At 42.0% G+C, this 19664-nt stretch overlaps 1 protein-coding gene across 2 annotated transcripts in view; it reads left to right on the top strand.

Moving 5' to 3' along the window:
- Nucleotides 1–394: 394 nt before the first annotated feature.
- Nucleotides 395–19664, top strand: part of POPDC2 (popeye domain containing 2) — a 25693-nt gene continuing 6423 nt past the window's right edge. Inside the window, exons 1-3 of one of the 2 annotated variants that reach the window (XM_027868052.1) lie at nt 395–885; nt 13925–14033; nt 18828–19230. In XM_027868052.1, the coding sequence (XP_027723853.1) occupies nt 395–885; nt 13925–14033; nt 18828–19230 (1003 nt within the window). Of the gene's footprint in view, nt 886–13924; nt 14034–18827; nt 19368–19664 lie in introns of both variants that reach the window. The other variant, XM_027868057.1, reaches the window with a different exon arrangement.

Genomic DNA, 19664 nt, shown 5'->3' with positions numbered 1-19664 from the left:
TGCGAAGCAGTGAACAGCCTGAGACTGGCTTTCTTCAATAACCTGGAGAAATCTTAGTCACAGGCCGTATTTTTTTTTTCCTAATATAAATTTCTTGAGTTTCTTTTTTTTTCTTCTGATTTGAGCAGTTGGGTGTCGTTGCCAGGGGCTTATAGCCAAAGAGACCTAACTGGGGCCACAGTGGGAAGCCCCTTAACTCTCCAGGCTTTGGACTCTGTTGGGTTTTTAACTCCAAAATTGCGCTGAAACTTTCCCCCGAAGAAGGCAGTCTGAGTTGGGCCAGCAAGTTGCCAGGAGGTGAGAAGGTTTTTAGAGTCTGATTCCTTTATTTTCTTGATTTCACATGTCAGGGCAGTTTTAAACCAAGTACCCAGAGACTAGACCCCTTTGAAAGATGGGTCACAATACCACAATCTTGGACCAGCTTCTTTGGCAGGTCCCCCTGTGTGAAAGCTGGAAGCATGATACGGAAGGGGCACTTTATCACCTCGCCAATTGCTTCGTACTGCTGGGCTTCATGGGGGGAAGCGGTGTCTATGGTTGTTTCTATTTCTTCAGCTTCCTAGCGACTGGCTTCTTGTGCTATGCATTGTGGGGCTGGTTTTTCTCCTGCGGGCTGGACATCTTTGTCTGGAGTTTCCTACTGGTCATAGTCTGTCTGATCCAGCTGGCTCATTTGGTATACCAGCTGCGGAGGAATGTGTTCGTGGCAGAGTTTGACCACCTCTACAAGGCCCTGTACCTGCCCTTGCAGGTACCCTTGCAGATGTACAAAGAGATTGTCCACTGCTGTGAGGAGAGAGTCTTGTCACTAGCTACTGAGCAAACCTATGCTGTGGAAGGTGAGACACCTATCAATCGCCTTTCTCTGTTACTTGAAGGCAGGTAAGTCTCTTTTTTCATCCTAATTCCTTTCCCTGGCCAGACTTCAGAACCCCCTTCCTGTGAAGGGCAAGTGGTAGCACCTGCAATCATAGAAAGAGTATTGTATTTAGAGGCAAAGGGCCTCGGTTTGAATCCTGTATTTGCTATTTAATATGTGAGCATGAGAAATTCAGTGAAATGCAAGAAACATTTAGTAAGTGCCTACTATATTCTATGTACTGTGCTGCTATATTCTTGGAATAAAAGGACAAAAATGATGGTCTCTATCTTCGAAGAGCTGATAATGAAGCTATAATGGTCGTTAACATTTATATAGCACTCTGAGGTTTGCAAAGCCTACGTGTATACTTCTGAGGGATCCACGTGCAGGTCTAAGCATCATGCAGAGAGGTAAATACAAGGTGATTTGGGGAGAGAGAACATACTAACAACTGAAAGCTTCACAGAAAAGGTGATGCTTGAGCTGAGCCTTGAAGGAAGAATTCTAGAGGCAGCTTGGCAGGCTTGGAGTCAGGGATACCTGAGTTTAAATCCCACCTCAGGCAATTACTAGCTGGGTGACCCTGGGGAAGTCACTTGATGTCTTTGAACCTCCATTTTCTGCTCTGTAAAATGAGAATTATAATAGCACCTACTTCACAAAGTGTCTATGAAGTTTAGTCATGAAATAATGAAGCTATGTTGCTGTTGTTCAGTCATGTCCAACTCTTTGTGACTCCATTTGGGGTTTTCTTGGCAAAGGTATTAGAGTGGTTTGCCATTTTCTTCTCCAGCTCATTTTTCAGATGAGGAAACTGAGGCAAACAGGGTTAAGTGACTTGCCCAGGGTCACACAGCTAGTAAGTGTCTGAGGCTGGATTTGAATTTAGGAAGATGAGTCTTCCTGATTCCAGGATTGGCATTCTATCCACTGCACCACCCAACTTTTCTCAAAATGCTATGCAACTGTGAGCTAGGGTGATGCTGAGTAAATTGACAAGGCAGAGATGAGAAGAATGTACATTCCAAGCATAGGAAGTAGGTTGTGGGAATACACATATGTTGGATATAGACTATTGAGAGTTCAGGGAGCAGCTAGTCTAATTTGGATGGAATATAGAAGAGGAATAATATGAAATAAGGCTGGACAAGCAGGCAAGTAAAGTCAGATTATATAAGGCTTTCAGTGCCAGATGAGGAGTTTACATTTTATCCTCAAGGCAGTAGGGAGCCCCTGAAGGTTTTTGAGCAGGAGGGTGACATGGTCAGGCCTATGCCATAGCATATTATTTTTGCAATTATGTGGAAGAGTGATTAGAGAGGAGAGAGAATGGAAGCAAGAGACCAACTGTAGAATCATAGAGTTAGAACTGGAAGAGACCTCAAAAGTCATCTAGTCCAACCCCCTCATTTTATAGATGGGGAAACCGAGGCTCAAGGAGATTAAGCAACTTATTTAAGATCATAGAAGTAGTAAACATCATAGCCCAGGATTTGAACTCAGGTCTTCTAACTCCAGGGCCAAAGCTCCTCCCTCTGTACACAGTGCTTCCCCCATAGGTGACAAGGCCCTGGGCTAGGACAAGGGTCCAGTGAGTGGAGAGAGAGAAATAGGTAGATCTGTGAGATATTATGAAGGTAGAGTCAATAAAACTTGGCAGCTGATTGGATATGGGAAGTGAGGGAGAGGGAAGATCAAGGTGATCAAACTGGGGTGATATGTTGAATCTGAGACATCAACAGGACATCCTGGTGGAGATGTTCTTTTTTTTTTTTGAGGCACTCATGGTTAAGTGACTTGCCCAGGATCACGCAGCTAGTAAGTGTCTGAGGCCTAATTTGAACTCAGGTCCTTCTGACTCCAGGGCTGGTATTCTATTCACTGCACCACCTTGCTGCCTCTCTGGTAGAGATATTCCAAAGGCAGTGTGGAAGTTAAAGAGAAAAACTAAGCCTGGATATTTAGATTTGTGAGTCAATTGTGTAATAATGATAGCAGAGCCTAGTGAGATGTTCACACTTAGAGCCAGGAGACAGCCCTGCCTCTGGAATCAGAGAACCCAGGTTCAAATCCTACTTTTGACAACTTGCTATCTATATGACCAGGGGAATGTCACTTAACTTCCCTGGGCCTCAGTTTCCTCATTTGCAAAAAAGAGGGGATTGAATTACATGACCATTGAGGTCCTTTCAACTCTAGATCTATGATCCAGCAAAGGAAATAGAGAACTAGTCAAATTTGTAGGACAAGAGATCACAGTGGCATGGAATCCAAGGGAGCAGAGAGTATTCAGGGGGTGGCTTGGTCAGCTGTTTCAGAATCTGCAGAGGGTGGGGGGCAGCCAGGTAGCACAGTGGATAGAGCACTGGCCCTGGAGTCAGGAGGACCTGAGTTCAAATCCAGCCTCAGACACATAGCATTTACTAGCCGAGTGACCCTGGGCAAGTCACTTAACCCCATTGCCTAGCAACCAAAAAACAACAACAACAACAACAACAACAACCCAGAATCTGCAGAGGGGTCTGGGAGGATGATCTATTGATCTATTTCTAGTGTCTCTGAATTCCTGTCCTGCACCACCAGCTGCCTATTGATGACTTAGAATTAGATGCCAATAGGCATCACAAACTCAACACATCTAAATTAGAGCTCATCATCTTCCCTCTCACCCCCAAACCCATCCCTCTTCTAAACTTCCCTATGTTTTGTTGAGAGCACTGCTCTCCTTCTGGTCATGCAGGTTCACGTATCATTCCTGACTCTTTACTCTCTCCAAAAAGGCAAAAAAGGTCTTTGTATTTAGTGAATAAGAGATCAGCAATTTCAGTAGAGTGTCGGGGTTGGAAACCAAATTACAGGGAGCTGAGAAGTGATTGGATGATGAGAAAGTAGCAGCAGAAAGTACAGACATATCTTTTCAGGAGTTTGGCAGTGAAAGGGAGGTGACAGACATGGTGATATCTTGAGAGGATGGCATGGACAATCAAATGTTTTTTGAGTGCCAAGGGAGACCTGGGAATGTTTGTAGATAACAAAGAAGGAGCCAGTTGAAGGGGAGAATAAGATGAGAGAGAGGGATGGAATGAAGGATGTCACAAGCTCCAGGGAGAGATGGGAAAAGTTAGGGCTGAGGGTTTATCTTTGGTGAGGCAAAGAACTATCTCTTCCTCAGAGAATGGAACAAAGAGGGAGAGGATGGGTAAATATACTGAGAGGTTTTGAAGTATGGAATAGAGGAGATTAGGGAGTTTTTAACCCATGGCTTCAATGGAAACCATTCTCAGGAGAGGAGGTAGGGAGGTCATCAAGTGAGAAACAAAGGTGTAGGAGTTGGGGTGAGCTTCCAAGGAGAGAGAAGTTTTATGGAAACTGTTATGGGGAAGAGGAGAATAAGTCAATCAGGGAACAATGAAAGTTTTGCCAAATTGAGTTGAGATGAATTTGCAGCATTTCCAGCCAATGCCATCAAATGGCTTCTTCCCATGTTCAGTATCCCAGGAGCAGGAGCAGTTAAAGCAGAGGGTGGGGTGGTCTGCAATTAAAGATTGGCAGGATATGAATGGAAGGCGGAAAAAGGGACAAGGGATTCAAGAGTGGTAGACAGTGTACATTTTAGTTAAGAAAACAAATACTAATGATAACATCAAGTTTAACAAAATATGAGCAAAAATAATTGTCCGACATAGTGAACAAAGAACTGGCCTTGAATTCTGGACAAGCTGGGTTTAAGTTCACATACACTGTCTGTGTTATTATGGGCCAATCATTTAACCTCTCAGTGCCACAAGCAACTCCCTAAAACTGTAAATTGTAAGACAATTTCAGATCTGCAATGGTAGAGGGATTACTAGAGGAGAGAGATCAAGGTAGAAGAGGAAGAGGAGGAAGAGGAGGAAGCAGTACAGCCTGGGTCCCTCCAACAACTACTCCAAAAAGGTCTAGGAAGGGTACCTGAACAAGTGTTTTTGCTGTTTAGTTTTTTTCAGGGAGTTTTCTTGGCAAAGATTCTGGAGTGGTTTGCCATTTCCTTCTCCAGCTCATTTTCCAGAAGAGGAAACTGAGGCAAACAGGGTAAAGTGATTTGCCCAGGTCACACAGCTAGTAAGTGTCTGAGGCCAGAATTGAACTCAGATCTTCCTGACTCTAGGCCCAGTGCTCTGTGCACTATGGTGCCACCTAGTCACCCAACCTGGCCAAGTAGGGATCTGAAAATCCAAGGATAAAACACAGTACAAAGCATTTACTTACCAGGAGTTCTCTAAACCAACAAAATAAGTACTATTGCTACTACTACTACTAACTAACTAGCAGATAGTACTCTAAGGTTTGCAAGATCCTTTACATATATTATCATATACATAATTATCATTTGCAAATGTTATCTAATTTGATTACTGAAATCATAGGTCTGGACTTTCCCTTTCCTCCCCTCCCCAAAATTTCCCCCTTTTCCTCTTTCTGTGCTGATAAAGTTCCATTGCCTTTATTGTAGGTATGGATTTTTTTCCTGACTACTCTAATTTTGAAGGGACCTTAGTGTCTCAGCATCCTTATCTTCCTTTTTTTTCCCTTTATCTTCTTTCTACCTCTTCCATGAAGCCTTCCCTGCTTTCCCCAGTCCATAATGCTCTTTCCCTCCTCAATCCCCTTGCATTTACACATTGCACCTTTCCAGGGGACTATACATTTCTTGAGGCCAGGGATTATCTCATTTTTTTTTGTCTTTGTAAACCCAGTACCTAGCTTGAGGCCTTACACGTAGTGGGTGCTTAAACAATGTTTGTTGAGTTGAAATGCTATTTATTAACTGTGTGACCCTGGGCAAGTCACTCAGCCTCTCTTTCCTCATCTCTCAAAATGAAGAGGTTGGACCACAATGTCTCTGAGTTCCCTTCCAGCTATGAACCTAGCATGATTCTGGGAGAGAAGAGGAAAAAAACTTGTGTGTGATATTCACAGTTATCTCCACTGAGAGTTTAATGAGAATGCCTGGCTTATTAAATTGCAGGCTTTGAACAAACTGGTTAGAGATGGCTTTTTGTCAGGGTCAATCAGAACTAATACCCATGGTCAATTTAGAGGTGGAAAACTGCAGTCTTTTATCAATTGTATGATTAAGCCACTTCACAGCTAGATGTGACTATCCATCATCAATTAACAGTTATTGATCATGCTCTGTCTGGTACAGCACTAAAATGGGATAAAAGGACAAATAAAAATTGCTCCAATGGGCCTTACACATTGATCTAGACAGGCACATATAGGGTGGGGATGGGAAGACAAATCCTTTTATTAAGGGAATTTGTTCTGTGAAGTTTGGATTCAGTCAAAGGGCTGCCCTTGAGGACCTAGAGGGCCACATGTGGCCTCGAGGCCATAAGTTCCCTACCCCTGGAGACTTTTCACTGGTGTAGAGAAAAGGCATCAAACACGTGGTACACAACACTCCCAAGTACTGCCCAAATCAGATTTAAATGTAATTGGGAAATATTTGACAGCATAAATAAAAATACAATAAAACATAATCATATTACATTTTAAAACTAAATCAATATGTGGTCCACAGTAATTCTTATGTATGGTTTAGTAAGCCCCTTTTCTATTTTACACTACTGGTATAGGGTACTCCCAACAGGAAAATTCCCTTGTGACGGTGCAGATCAGCAAATTATTCTGTAAAGTATTCTGTAATTCTGAGAGAATTGCCTGGCAGAATGAGAAGCTAATTTCAGGGTCTCACAGCCAGCTTGGATAGAGGTAGGGATTAAACTCCTACCTTCCTAACTCTGAGGCTGACGCCCTATCCACTACACCATAGTGCCTAGAGCACTGTGCAACTTATAAAGCATTTTATTCACAACCACCACGAGATAGATAATCCAGAAATAAAAAATCCCCATCGTACAGATGAGGAAAATAGATTTAGTGAGATTAAGTGACTTCCAAAGGTCACAAAGCTAGGAAGTAGTTAACCCGAGTCTGTTTGTACTAGGTGGGTGCTCTTTCCCCTACAATTTGTTACTTCCGTAACAGCCCCTTGAACTCACCAAATAATTGTGTTGGTAGAAAGAACACAGAAGGTATGCATAAGGGAGTGCTGTAGTAAGGAAACAAACAAAAATCCAAATTCATTACCTGTGACTGTAACCACATCCTATTCTGTACATGCAAGCATAGGATCAAGTCTTCTCTCAAATAAAATCGTAATGCAGCAAGCAATTCACATGCCACATTAAAGGAGTTTAAAATGAGATTCTGGAAACTTGTATTTGTAAATCAGTTGTTTAAAATTTTTCCCCCATGCACATGACAATTAACAATTATAACAATTTATTAACAATGTAACAATTTTATTAATAATTTAACAGGTTTTATGCTGTTGCTGATTGCCTCCAGAAATAATCCAGTGGATTCCTTTACCAGATTAATATCACTGGGTGATGGATTTGGTGCCAAAAAAAAAAAAATGACCTTCAAGGTCATCTAGTCTAACACCTTAAATAAATCAACAAGCATTTATTAAGCACTTACTGTATGCCAGGCACCACCCTTCCATCATACAGATGCATGATCTCAGAGTCATCCTCAACAACTCCCTCTCCTTCCTCTTTCCACATTCTCAATCAAGTGATGAGTCTTGACAAGACTACCTCTGCCACATCCGTTTCCTCCCTCCCATTTTCTCCACTCACATGGCCAGCACCCTAGTTCAGGTATTCATCACCTCTCCCCTGAATTAATCATTCATTATTATTCAGTTGTTTCAGTGGTGTCCTACTTTTCATGACCCCTTTTTGGGGTTTTCTTGGCAAAGATTTGGAGTAGTTTGCTATTTCTCCAGCTCATTTTACAGATGAGAAAACTCAAGCAAAAAGGTTTAAGTGACTTGCCCAGGGTCACACAGCTAGTGTCTGAGGCCAGATTTGAACTCAAAAAGATGAGTTTTCCTGACTCCAGGCCTAGAGCTTTATCCACTGTGCCACCTAGCTGAATTATGAGTTATCATAATTATCTTATGAATTATGAATTATCATAAGATCTTCCTATTCAGTCTCTCTGCCTGAAGTATCTCCCCTCTCCAATCCATCCTCCACACAGCTGCCAAAGTGGTATTCCTAAAGCAAAAATGTGAGACCATGTCACAATCCTGCATAGTCAATTCCACTGGCTGCCTCTTGCCTCTGGGATCAAATACAAACTCCTCCATTTGGCTTTTAAAGCCCTTCACGACCCGGCTCCAATCTGCCTCTCCAGTCTTATTAGATGTTACTCCCCTTCCTATACTCTTTAGTTGAGGCAAACTGGCCTTCTTGCTATAGATGACACATTTCCCATCTCCATGTCAGTGCACAGGCTGTGTGCCCCCATGCCTGAAATGCACTCACTCTTCACCTTTACCTCTTAGAATGCTTAGTCTCCTTCAAAGTTCAGTTCAATCATCTCCCCCTCCGTGAAGCCTTTCCTGACTTACCTGGCTCCTAGTGCTTCCCCACAAAAATTCCCTTATGTTTGTTTGGTATATACTTGTATGTATACATGTTGTCTCCTTCTGTAGCAGGGCTTCTTAACCTTCTGTGTCATGGATTCCTTTGGCAGAATTTGGATCCCTTCTCAGAACCATGTTTTTTTTTTTAATTTATAACTGAAAGAAATGCTAAATTTCAGTTAGGGGGTAGATGTGTTATAAAAATAAAGATATGTTTTTCCCATCCAAGCTCATAGACTCCTTGAAATCTCTCCATAGACTTCCCCCCTTCCCTTCTCCCCCTTAAGGAATTTTTGTCCTACACTACATAAGCCCTTTAGACAGGGACTATTTCATTTTTGCCCCAGTGCCTGGCTCAGCATCTGGCAAACAGTATTGTTGTTGTTTGTTTGGTCTTTCAGTCATGCCTGACTCTTTGTGACTCCATTTTTGGGGTTTTCTTGGCAAACATATTGGAGTGATTTTGTCATTTCCTTCTCAAGCTCATTTTACAGATGAGGAAACTGAAGTAAACAGGTTTCAGTGACTTGCCCAGTATCACACAACTAGTAAGTGTCTGAAGTCAGATTTGAATTCAGGATTATGAGTCTTCCTGACTCCAGGTCAGGTACTTTATGCACTTTACCAACTAGCTGCCCTCTGGTAAACAGTAAGCATTTAATTAATGCTTGTTGATTGACTGACGTACTCTGTATTCCCAGATAGAGGGTAGGAGATAATATGAGATATGACTGCACGAAGATAGGTGTTAGAAAGCATGTTGATTCTAGGTGTTCCTGGATCTTCTCCCTCCTACGTGAAGGGGCCACATGCCCACACTCTGAAACCCAAACTCAACTATTTTAGGATGCACATATTTTATAAAACCTTCTTATGTTTTTACTTTCCAGTCTTTAAGCAGGGGACTTGTGGAGAGGGGTTGCATTTATTTATTTTGTTTTGTTTTTGGTAACTACCAATATTCTGAGTCAACACAAATGACAAATTTAGACCTACTCTCCCTCCCACTGATGACCACCTGCTCAGATTTTGCAATACAGGCTTGAAAATAAACCTATTCATTGTGTCCCTTTCTGTAAATGTTTATGTGGCTAGGACCAAGTAGAATATTGAGCATGGGCTGTGTAACCTTAATTCATTTGTTGAAAGAATGAAGTAGAAATGAAGGTAATTTTCTGTGGGGAGGCACTAGGAGCCTGGTGAGTCAGGAAAGGCTTCATGGAGGGGGTGATGATTGAACTGAACTTTGAAAGAGACTAAGCATTCTAAGAGGTAAAGGTGAAGAGTGAGTGCATTTCAGGCATGGGGACACACAGCCTGTGCACTGACATGGAGATGGGAAATGTGTCATCTATAGTAAGAAGGCCAGTTTGCCTCAACTAAAGAGTATAGGAAGGGGAGTAACATCTAATAAAACCGGAAAGGTAGATTGGAGCCAGGTCGTGAAGGGCTTTAAAAGCCAAATGGAGGAGTTTGTATTTGATCCCAGAGGCAAGAGGCAGCCAGTGGAATTGACTAAGCAGGATTGTGACATGGTCTCACATCTTTGCTTTAGGAATACCACTTTGGCAGCTGTGTGGAGGATGGATTGGAGAGGGGAGATACTTCAGGCAGAGAGTCTGAATAGGAAGATCTTGTGATAATTCAGGGGAGAGGTGCTGAGTACTTGAACTAGAGTGCTGGCCATGTGAGAAGAAAAAAGGGGACGGAGGCAGCAGACACTGTAGACGTAGTCTTGACAAGATTCGTCGCCTGATTGAGTGTGTGGAGAGATGGACAGGAGTGAAAAGTCAAACGTGACTCTGAGATTGTAGATCTGCAAGATTCAGATGACGGTAATACCCTTGATAGGAACAGCTAAGTTAGAAAAAAATGTTAGGTTTGAGAGGAAAGAAAATGACTTCTATTTTGGACATGTTGAATTTTAGGCACCTGCGGTCCATTCAGTTCTAAATGTCTGATAAACAGTTGATGATGTGGGGCTGGAGCTCAGGAGAGAGACTAGCTTTGAATACATACATCTGAGAAATCTGCCTAGAGATGGGAATTGAATCCCTGATAGCTGATGAAGTCATAGAGAGACAGGGACAGAGAATAGAGAGAAAAGAAAAACCTGAGACAGAACCTTGGAGGTACATCCATAGCTCATGACAGGACATGGACGTTAATCTAGCAAAATAAACTGAAGGAGGGTGGTCAGGTAATTAGTCAATAAGCCTCTGTTCAGTGCCTGCTGTGAATAAGAGCCATTCCCCAATTGATAAATGGTCAAAGGATATTAACAGTTAGTCTTCAGAAGAAGAAATCAAAGCTATCTAGTTATATGAAAAAATCACTATTGATTAGAGAAATGCAAATTAAAACAACTCTGAGGTACCACCTGATACCTATCAGATTGGCTAAAATGACAGAAAAGGAAAATGGCAAATGCTGAAGGGAGTTGAGAAAGTAGAGACACTAATGCGTTTTTGGTAGAACTGTGAATCAGTACAACCATTCCGGAGAACAATTTGTAGCTATAAACTGTGCATATCCTTTGACCCAGCAATACCACCATTAGGTCTGTATCCCAAAGAAAGCAAAGAAAAAGGAAAAGTTCCTATATGTACAAAGATATTTAAAGCAGCTCTTTTTGTGGTGGCAAAGAATTGGAAATTGAGGTGATGCCCATCAGTTGGGGAATGACTGAACAAGTTGTGGTATAATATGATTATGATGGAACACTATTGTGCTATAAGAAGTAATGAGGGAGATGATTTCAGAAAAACCTGGGAAGACCTATATGAATTGATGCAGAGTAAAGTGAGTAGAACCATGAGATCATTGTACACAATAACAGTAATATTGTGATGTTGATCAACTGTGGGAACCTTAGCTATGCTAAATAATGTTTGCTTCTTGTTGTTGTTTTAGGGGGTCTTTTGGGAGGCAATTGGGGTTAAATAACTCATCTAAGGTCACACAGCTAGTAAATGTCTGAGGCTGGCTTTGAACTCAGGTCCTCCTGACACCAGAGCTGGTGCTCTATGCACTGCACCACCTAGCTGCCCCATTGGTGTTGCTTTATAAAAGATGGGGGAGGCCTGGTCCTGTTTATGGGCTATAGGTGATGAGGCACTAAACCAAGAGAGAAGGAGTGTTAGAGACAGGGGATTATTTGTGGGGGCAAACTGCCAGAGGAGATAAGAGATAAGTGTTCAAGGGTAAAAGAAGAGAAGGCCCATTTCTTTATCAGAGAGTAGAGTAATGGAGGAGAGATGAAGGATGATGTCAAAGAGTTTTTAAATATAGAGAAGAGGAGAAAAAGTAGCACATCGAGAATGGCTTTTATTTTCTCAGTTAAGTATGAGGCTAGTTCCTCAGGTGAGAGGTTGAGAGAAGGGAGTGCTACTGGAAGCTTGAAGAGAAAAGAGAACATTTTGAACAGCCTCTATGGGGAAGAGAAAAGGATTGCCTTGCTTTAGTGAGGACCTGGTTGAGACTGGCCTACAGTTAGGTGATGCAGTATATCAGGCCTGGAGCTCAAATCTGGCCTCAGACATTTCCTAGCTGTGTGACCCTGGGCAAGTCACTTAACCTTGTTTGCCTCAGTTTCCCCATCTGTAAAATGAGCTGGAGAAGGAAATGGAAAACCACTGCCAAGAAAATGCCAATGGAGTCATGATGAGTTTGAAACAACCAAACAGCAACAATTGAGATTAGGTTAACATATCCAAGCCTCTATTAGTTCTGGTGAATGTCAGGCTGAAATGTCAGCCTTGGGTGGGGGGGAGGGAGAAACTGCCTCCAACTTTCATGGAGGAATGGGTGTCTCTCAACTTACTCCTGCCCTAGAGCAGATCTTTCTTTTAAAACCTTAGCACTGATGCCCACCACTGGTTTGAAAATAAAAGATTGCCTGCTCCTTTAGTATCCTGGGGCACTTGCTTACTGGCTCATGTCTCAGAAGGAGGATGACCCCAAGTATTTTCTTTCTCACTTTATTGTGCTGTATTTACAATTAAATGTATTACTCAAACCCCTAGCCAGTTTGCACTGAAAAAAAATCCATATTAGATTTCTAAAACCTCAATACTTTAAATTTGCTTTCCTTTCAGGCATCCTTTCTTCATTCCTGATTTCACCCCTAGCATTCAAACAAGCAGAATTGGTGCAAATTTGAGTGACCATCTGGATTTTAACACATCATCATACACGTGCAAAAACACTGACGGCAAAACCTTTTGTAGAAATAGTAGTCCTAAAGCTGGTAGCCACAGTGTACAAGACACGGTGGGGGAGGGGAGGGCCTGGAGGATAGGGAGAAGGACTTTGGTCACTGTCTCCAAGTCAGATGGGAACATTAGCACAGAGTCACTCCAGCCGTGGTTCTTAATTTCAATGTCCTCAGTGCTCTAGCTCAGGACTCCCATAAGTTGCTCCCAGCCTCCTATATGCTTAAAATATCATCTGTTTTCTCCCTTATTTTTGTTTTGTTTTTTTTTTTTGCTCTGTCTGTGTGTGTTTCATTTTCTTGGTTTGGTTTCCACCTCTTTGATCTACATACACTTTCTCCCAAGGTTAGAGTCAAAGGCATTCTGGGTAATTTCCCCTCAGGTAAAGTATGAAATCCTCTTGGAAATTCTGGAAAGCAGACAGCAGGCAGCCCTGATGTTTTTATCTCCCATTGCTCTGTTTCAAAACCTTTTGGCAGACTTCCAAAAGGTGGATTATGCATAATTTTGTGGTGGACCCAGCGAGCGTAGTTGGGTGACTTCCTCCAGGTGCATGTCAGAGTAAGGAGAGGAGGCAGATGTTGGGAGTCATCCAACGCCAAGGCTTGGCAAGGCCCGAGCAATGAGAGGATAAGGGACCATAAAGGACAGTATGATGCTGAACTGTTCAACCATAGGGTCAAGACTAGATTAGCTCCCCTGGAAGGTCGCTATTTAACACAGGGGTGGGTAACCCTAGAATATCAAAGATGGAAAAGATCTTATGTAGTAGATAGAGTAGATACAGCATGGCTCAGTGGATAGAGTGCTGGGCCTGGAGTCAGGAAGATCTAAGTTCAAACCCAACCTTACTAGCTGTGTGACCTTGGACAAGTCACTTGACCTCCGTTTGCCTTGATCTACTAGAGAAGGAAATGGCAAATCACTTCAGTATCTTTGCCAAGAAAATCTCATGGACAGTATGGTCCACAGGTTCACGAAGAGTTAGACACAACTGAAGAACAAGTAGATAGGATGCTGGATTTGGATCCTGCCTCTAACACTTACTCTGTGTGACCGTGGCAAGTACTCTCACCTTTCTTAAGTTCAGCTTCCTAATTGTAAGGTAAGGACAATAATATATATGTAGTGCTTCCTCCCAGGTTTGCTGTAAGTCTCAAATGAAATAAGTATGCAGAATACTTCGCAAACTTTAAAACACTAAAAAATGTCAACTTATCTGTTTTCCCTTTCTTTTGCAGTTTTTACAGATGACAACACTGAGGTTTAAGTGACTTGCCCAAAGTTGTACAATTAGTTAGCTGAGAACTGGGACCAGAAGCTGAATTTCTTAATCCTTATGTTCTCTCCATTCTGCAGGATTCGTGTGAGTCAGGACGGACAGTTTCTGCATTATATCTTCCCCTACCAGTTCATGGACTCCCCAGAGTGGGAATCATTGCAACCATCTGAGGAAGGGATATTCCAGGTAAGTTCGAGACCCATTGAGATGGTTCCTACAGAATAACCTAATCTAATCTCTAGATTGGTTGATTGGTTCTATGAATGAATGAATGAATGAAAAAGCATTTGTCATACATTGAGATAGAGATGAGATGGACAGACAAATATGATGAAAGCTAGGTGGTGCAGTGGAAAGAGCATTAGACTTGAAGCCCGGTAACAAACCTTACTTAGCCTCTCTGTGCCTCAGTTTCCTCATCTTATAAAATGAGGATAATAACAGCACCTACCTCCCAGGGTTGTTGTGAGGATCAGATGAGATATTTGTAAATCACTTTGTAAATCGTAAATGTTGTCTTCTACAGGAAGCTTTTCTTGATCCCACCTCTCTTCTCCAGCTATTAGCCCTCCCCCACCATTACCTTGTATTTATTTTGTATAGAACATATAGCTGTATGTATTTTCTCCCCAGTAGAATGTAAGTTCCTTGAAGGCCAGAGCGGTTTCATTTTTATATTTGTATCCCCTGAATCTGATGTGGTGCCTGGCACAAAGTAGGTGCTTAATATATACTTGTTGATTGATACAAAGATAATTAAGACTTGACCCTTGTCCTCTCGGATAGCACTGTGAGAAACTGCTATCTCATTTGGTGTTCACAACAACCCTGGGAAGTAGTTGTTATTATTATCTCCATTTATAGGTGGGGCTTTGTAAGGTAAAGTGATTTGCTCAGAGTCACAGAGCTAGTAAGTGTCAGAGGCAAGATTTGAACTCAGGTCTTCCTTAATGATCTAGTGCTCAATTTACTGTGCCACCTAGCTTCTATGACTACTGATGCTGGAGCAGCCTTTTGCTATCCCCTAATCTATCCCAGTGATGGTGGCAGAAGGTTGGTTGTCTGAAGAGACTGAGGAGCACTGTGGACCTCAGAGATACTGAGAGACATGGAACCACCTTCTTCCCAGATAGTCCCTAGGTGCCTAGCATGTAGGAGCAGGCTGGGCTTTTGAGCAAAACTGACCATCATAAAGTTGATGTGATCCCAGTAGACTGAAAGCTCACTCATTCAGCAAACATTTATTAAATGTAAATATTTACAATGTGAGTTTAAGAAGTAGAATATACAGAGGAAAGTTTGGAATAAGACTTGGAATAAGAAGAGCTAAGTTTGAGTGCCAGATCAATCCCTTACTCGGCCGGGATTGTGGGTTTACCCTCTCTGAGACTCAATTTTCTTACCTGCAAAATGAGGATGATAGTACCTGTGCTACTGACCTTACAGGGTTAAAAAAGGAGTGAAAGGAGAAGTAGAGGTGACAAATGGAGATAGCTTGAGGAAATTATTTTATAAGCTGAAAAGCAGTATGGTATAGTGGAAAGCACACTGGTCTTAGAATCAGAAGATCTAGGTTCGACTCCTAGCTCTCTGGTACTAGCTGTGTGACCCTGGTCAAGACACTTAATCTCTATTAGCTACCATTTCCTTGTCTATCAGATTATTGTCTTATCTCTCCTTTTCACAAGCAAATTCCTAGAAAACATTGCTTCTTCTCATTGCCTCTCCTTCCTCTCCTGTCCCTCACTTCTCAGCCCCTTGTAAAATGTTTTCCAGTTGTATAACTCAATTAAAGGGGCTTGGTCCAATAATTTTTTTTTGAGATTGAGTCTCCTTAATAAATGGATCCAAGATGTTTGTGCAATAAACTTTTTTTTTTATTTTTAAAATAAAAAAAAAGAGAAATTGCGTTTCTCATCTTACCCAGGCCAAAAGTACAGTGGCTACCCATAGGCCTGATTCCGATACTGGTCTGAAACGGTCCATATCTGATCTGGGTGGCTTTGCTCTCCTTATACAACTTGGTGTTTCCCTCTTTCTCTCCTCCCCACTTCTTGAGGGCTCACCATATTGATGCTGTTTTCATTCTTTGATCTCTTTGGCATATAGGCCTAATAGTAGTATTATTGGGTCAAAAGCCATAGACAGTTTAGTGACTTTAGGGGTATAGTCCCAAATGGCTTTCTAGAATGATCTGAACAATTCCCAGCTCCATCAACCAAACATTAATACATTTATTTTTTCAGAGCTCCTCTGTTTTTCTTTTTCTTTTTTTTTTTGGTCAACTTTGAAAATCTAATGGGTGTAAGATGGAACCTCAGAGTTGCCAAACTTCCCTGTTGCTGTTGAAATATTCCACCACCCTTCCAGTCTGCAGATTCACAACCTCAGAATCACCCTGGTCTCCTTCCACATTCCCAATCCGTTGCCAGATTTTGTTGTTTCCACCTTGACAACTTCTATTTCATGTCTCCTCTCCCTTCTTTTAGCCACCACCCAAGTTCAGACCCTCGTCACCTCTCACTTCAATTATTCCAATAGTCTCCCAATTGGTCTTCTCCCCATTACAATCCATCCTCCACAGAGCTGCCAAAATGATTTTCCTAAAGCCCAGGTCTGATCGTATCACTCTCCTACGCAACAAATCCCAATGGTGTCCTGTTACCTCTAGGATCCAAAATAACCTCCTCTGTTGGGCATTTGAATTCCTTCACGACTTGGTTCTAACCTACCACTCCAAACCTCTTCTACAAAATGCTCCCATTCATATCATCTTCAGTATGGCCAAAATAGCCTTTTTACTCTTCTTCATGTACAATACTCCACCTCCCTTTTCCTTGCTTTCCTCTGCTCAGAATACACTCACTTCTTACCTCTGCCTCTTAGAATCTCAAATTTATTTTTAAAATGCAGCTTAACTTATCTCCTACATGAAGCCTTTCCTGAGCTGGTGCCCCCTACCCAGCTGCTAGTGCCTTTTTCCCTCAAATTACCTATTACTATTACTCTATTATACATGTGTGTGTGTGTATATATATATATATGTATGTATGTATTCATATATGTTTGTTTTATCTCCCCAGAATGCAAACTCTTTGGAGTCAAGGACTATTTTGCTTTTTTCTTTGTGACCCCAACACCTAGAGCAGTGCCTGGCATAAATGTTTGTTGATTGAGTGGTTGATCTATAAAATAAAAATAATTCTTATGCTACTTGCCTTAGGGCTATTGTTCTTAAGAAAGTCTTCTATAAAGTATGAAGTACTGTAACATATGAGCTATTATTAATGTACATTAATCTGCTATATGCAAGATGTTCAAGTTTTTAAAATGGAAATATGTTTTATTTGACTGTACATGTATAATCTATATCAAATTACTTGCCTTCATAATAATGGGGGGAGGGAAGGGAAGGAAGTAGAGAATTTAGAACTCAAAATTTTAAAAAAATGATTATTAAAATTGTTTTACATGTAATTAGGGAAAAATAAAATATTAATTTAAAAAAAGATATTTAAAAAGTTAAAAAAAATATCTTTAAGTCTTTGGAAGACTGGCCTAAACTTATACCCTTAGATAAAATGCCTGTTTCCCATGATGACACATATTTGCAAAGAGACTAGCCAGCAATAAGGGCAGCTCCCAGGACAAAGAATGCTGTGCCCCTAGACAAGGTTTGAAATGTGTTTTTGTTGTTCAGTCATTTCAGTCATGTCCAACCCTTCCTGACCCCATTTGGGGTTTTCTTGGCAAAGATACTAGAGTGGTTTGCCATTTCCTTCTCATTTTACAAATGAGGAAACTGAGGCAAATAGGGTTAAGTAGCTTGCCCAGAGTCACACAACTAGTAAGTGTCTGAGGTCAGGTTTGAACTCAAGAAGATGAGTCTTCTTGACTACAGGCTCAGCACTCTATCCACTGAGTCACCTAGTTGCCTAGTGAAACATGTATCTCCCGTATATTATTGGACTAAAAGCTTTGAGCCTTCACCATATCACATGTGACTTGACAACACAAATCAAGTCTGGCACATAGTAGGCACTATATAAATGCTAATTCTTTCTCCCCTTTACCAAGAATTTATTGCCTGCTCTATGCCAGGCCCTATGGTAATTGCTAGAAATACAAAGAAAGTCAAAATGTAGTCTAATTGGGGAGATAACATGCAAATAACTTTGTACAAATAAGATATACACAGTATTACTTAGAGGGAACAGAGAGGAGTCGACAGAGGGAAGGTACTAGCATTAAGGAAAGGCTTCTTGTAGGATGTGGGATTTTTGCTGGCATTTAAAGCCAGGCAGGAGGTATAGGTGAAAAGGGAAGACCATTCTAGGCATGATGGACAAGAAGGAAAAATGACTAGAGTCAGGAAATGGTGTGATAACGTTTGAAGAGCAGCAAGGAGGCCAGAGTCACTGAATTGCTGAGTACTTTGAGGGTAGTAAGGTATAAGAAGACTGGAAAGGCAGGAAAGGATTGGTTATCAAGAGCATTAAAAGACAAACAGAATTTTATATTTGATCCTGGAGGTAATAAGGAGCCACTCAAGTTTATTGATAGGAGAGTGGCATGGTCAGACCTGCAGTTTAGGAAGATCACTTTGACAGCTGAGTGGAGGATGGACCGAGTGGGGAGAGCGTTTGCCCCAAGAAGACTAACCAGAAGGCTCTTGAAATAAATAGTGCAGGTGTGATGAGGACCTGCACCAGCCCAATGGCAGTGTCAGACGAAAGCTTTGTATAGATTTGTTTACATGTTGCCTCCCCTATTAGAGGGCAGGTACTATCTTTTGCTTCTTTGTATCTCCAACACTTTGAACAGTGCCGGGTACATAGTAGGCACCTAATAAATTTTAAGACCATGGGGAAATTGATTCAGTACACATTATCTTTATCTAAAATGATTTACTAATCGCCTACTTGTCAATAGCACCAGAAAATCCGTAGCCTAATGTTCCTCTTGCAACATTACCCTCAGGTTACCCTGACTGCTGAGACGGACTGCACCTACGTTTCCTGGCCGCGGAAGCCCCTCTACCACCTCTTGGACAAAGAGCGCTACATCTCCCGCCTTTTCGCGGCCCTGCTGGGCTACGACATCTCAGAGAAGCTGTATGCCCTCAACGACAAGCTCTTTGCCAAGTTTGGCCTGCGTTTTGACATCCGTCTCCCTAGCCTCTACCACGTCCTAGGACCTGCGTCCTCCTCCTCAGAGCCCGAAGCGGAGAAGGAAGCTGAGGAAAGCAAGGACCCAGCCCTCCCTCCTCACCCTCTGTCCGTGGCGGTTCGGAAAGCTCCCCCACTCCCATCTCCTCCAGCCCCTGCCCCCGCTGCACCTCCCGCCCCGGCCAGGGCATCTCGACTTGGCAGTGATACCCTGGGTGAGGACTCTACCAGTCTTGTGTTGGAAGATTTTGCAGAGCTGCCAGGATCGTTTATGGATTATGGGAGTGAAGGGGAGTATATGAGATGAGGGAAGTTCTAACATGGGCACAGCCATCTGGTTTAAGACCCCCGTGTAAGTACATGCCTGCCCAAGGAAGGGGGCACTCCTAACTATGCCTGGGGCTTGCAGATGGCTGATGCATGCATCTGTGAAGAGCTTAGCGTTAATCTTGCTTCCAAGGACCAGACCCAAATGATCTAAAAGGTCCTTTCCCTTAGAGATTCCAGTGTCAGAATGGATTCCGTAATTAAGAGATGCTAACCCAACTTTGCATATAGTAATATACTCAAAATGTAAGCCATATGGATGTTCAGTAATTTCATCTTCCTTAAAGAATCAAATATATTTACATATACATATACACACATA

This window comes from Vombatus ursinus, unplaced genomic scaffold (genome assembly GCF_900497805.2).
Source record: "Vombatus ursinus unplaced genomic scaffold, bare-nosed wombat genome assembly UNPS02001419.1, whole genome shotgun sequence".
NCBI lineage: Eukaryota > Metazoa > Chordata > Mammalia > Diprotodontia > Vombatidae > Vombatus > Vombatus ursinus.
Note: the sequence above shows the minus strand (reverse complement) of the source record. Positions and strands in the feature narration are given on the sequence as shown.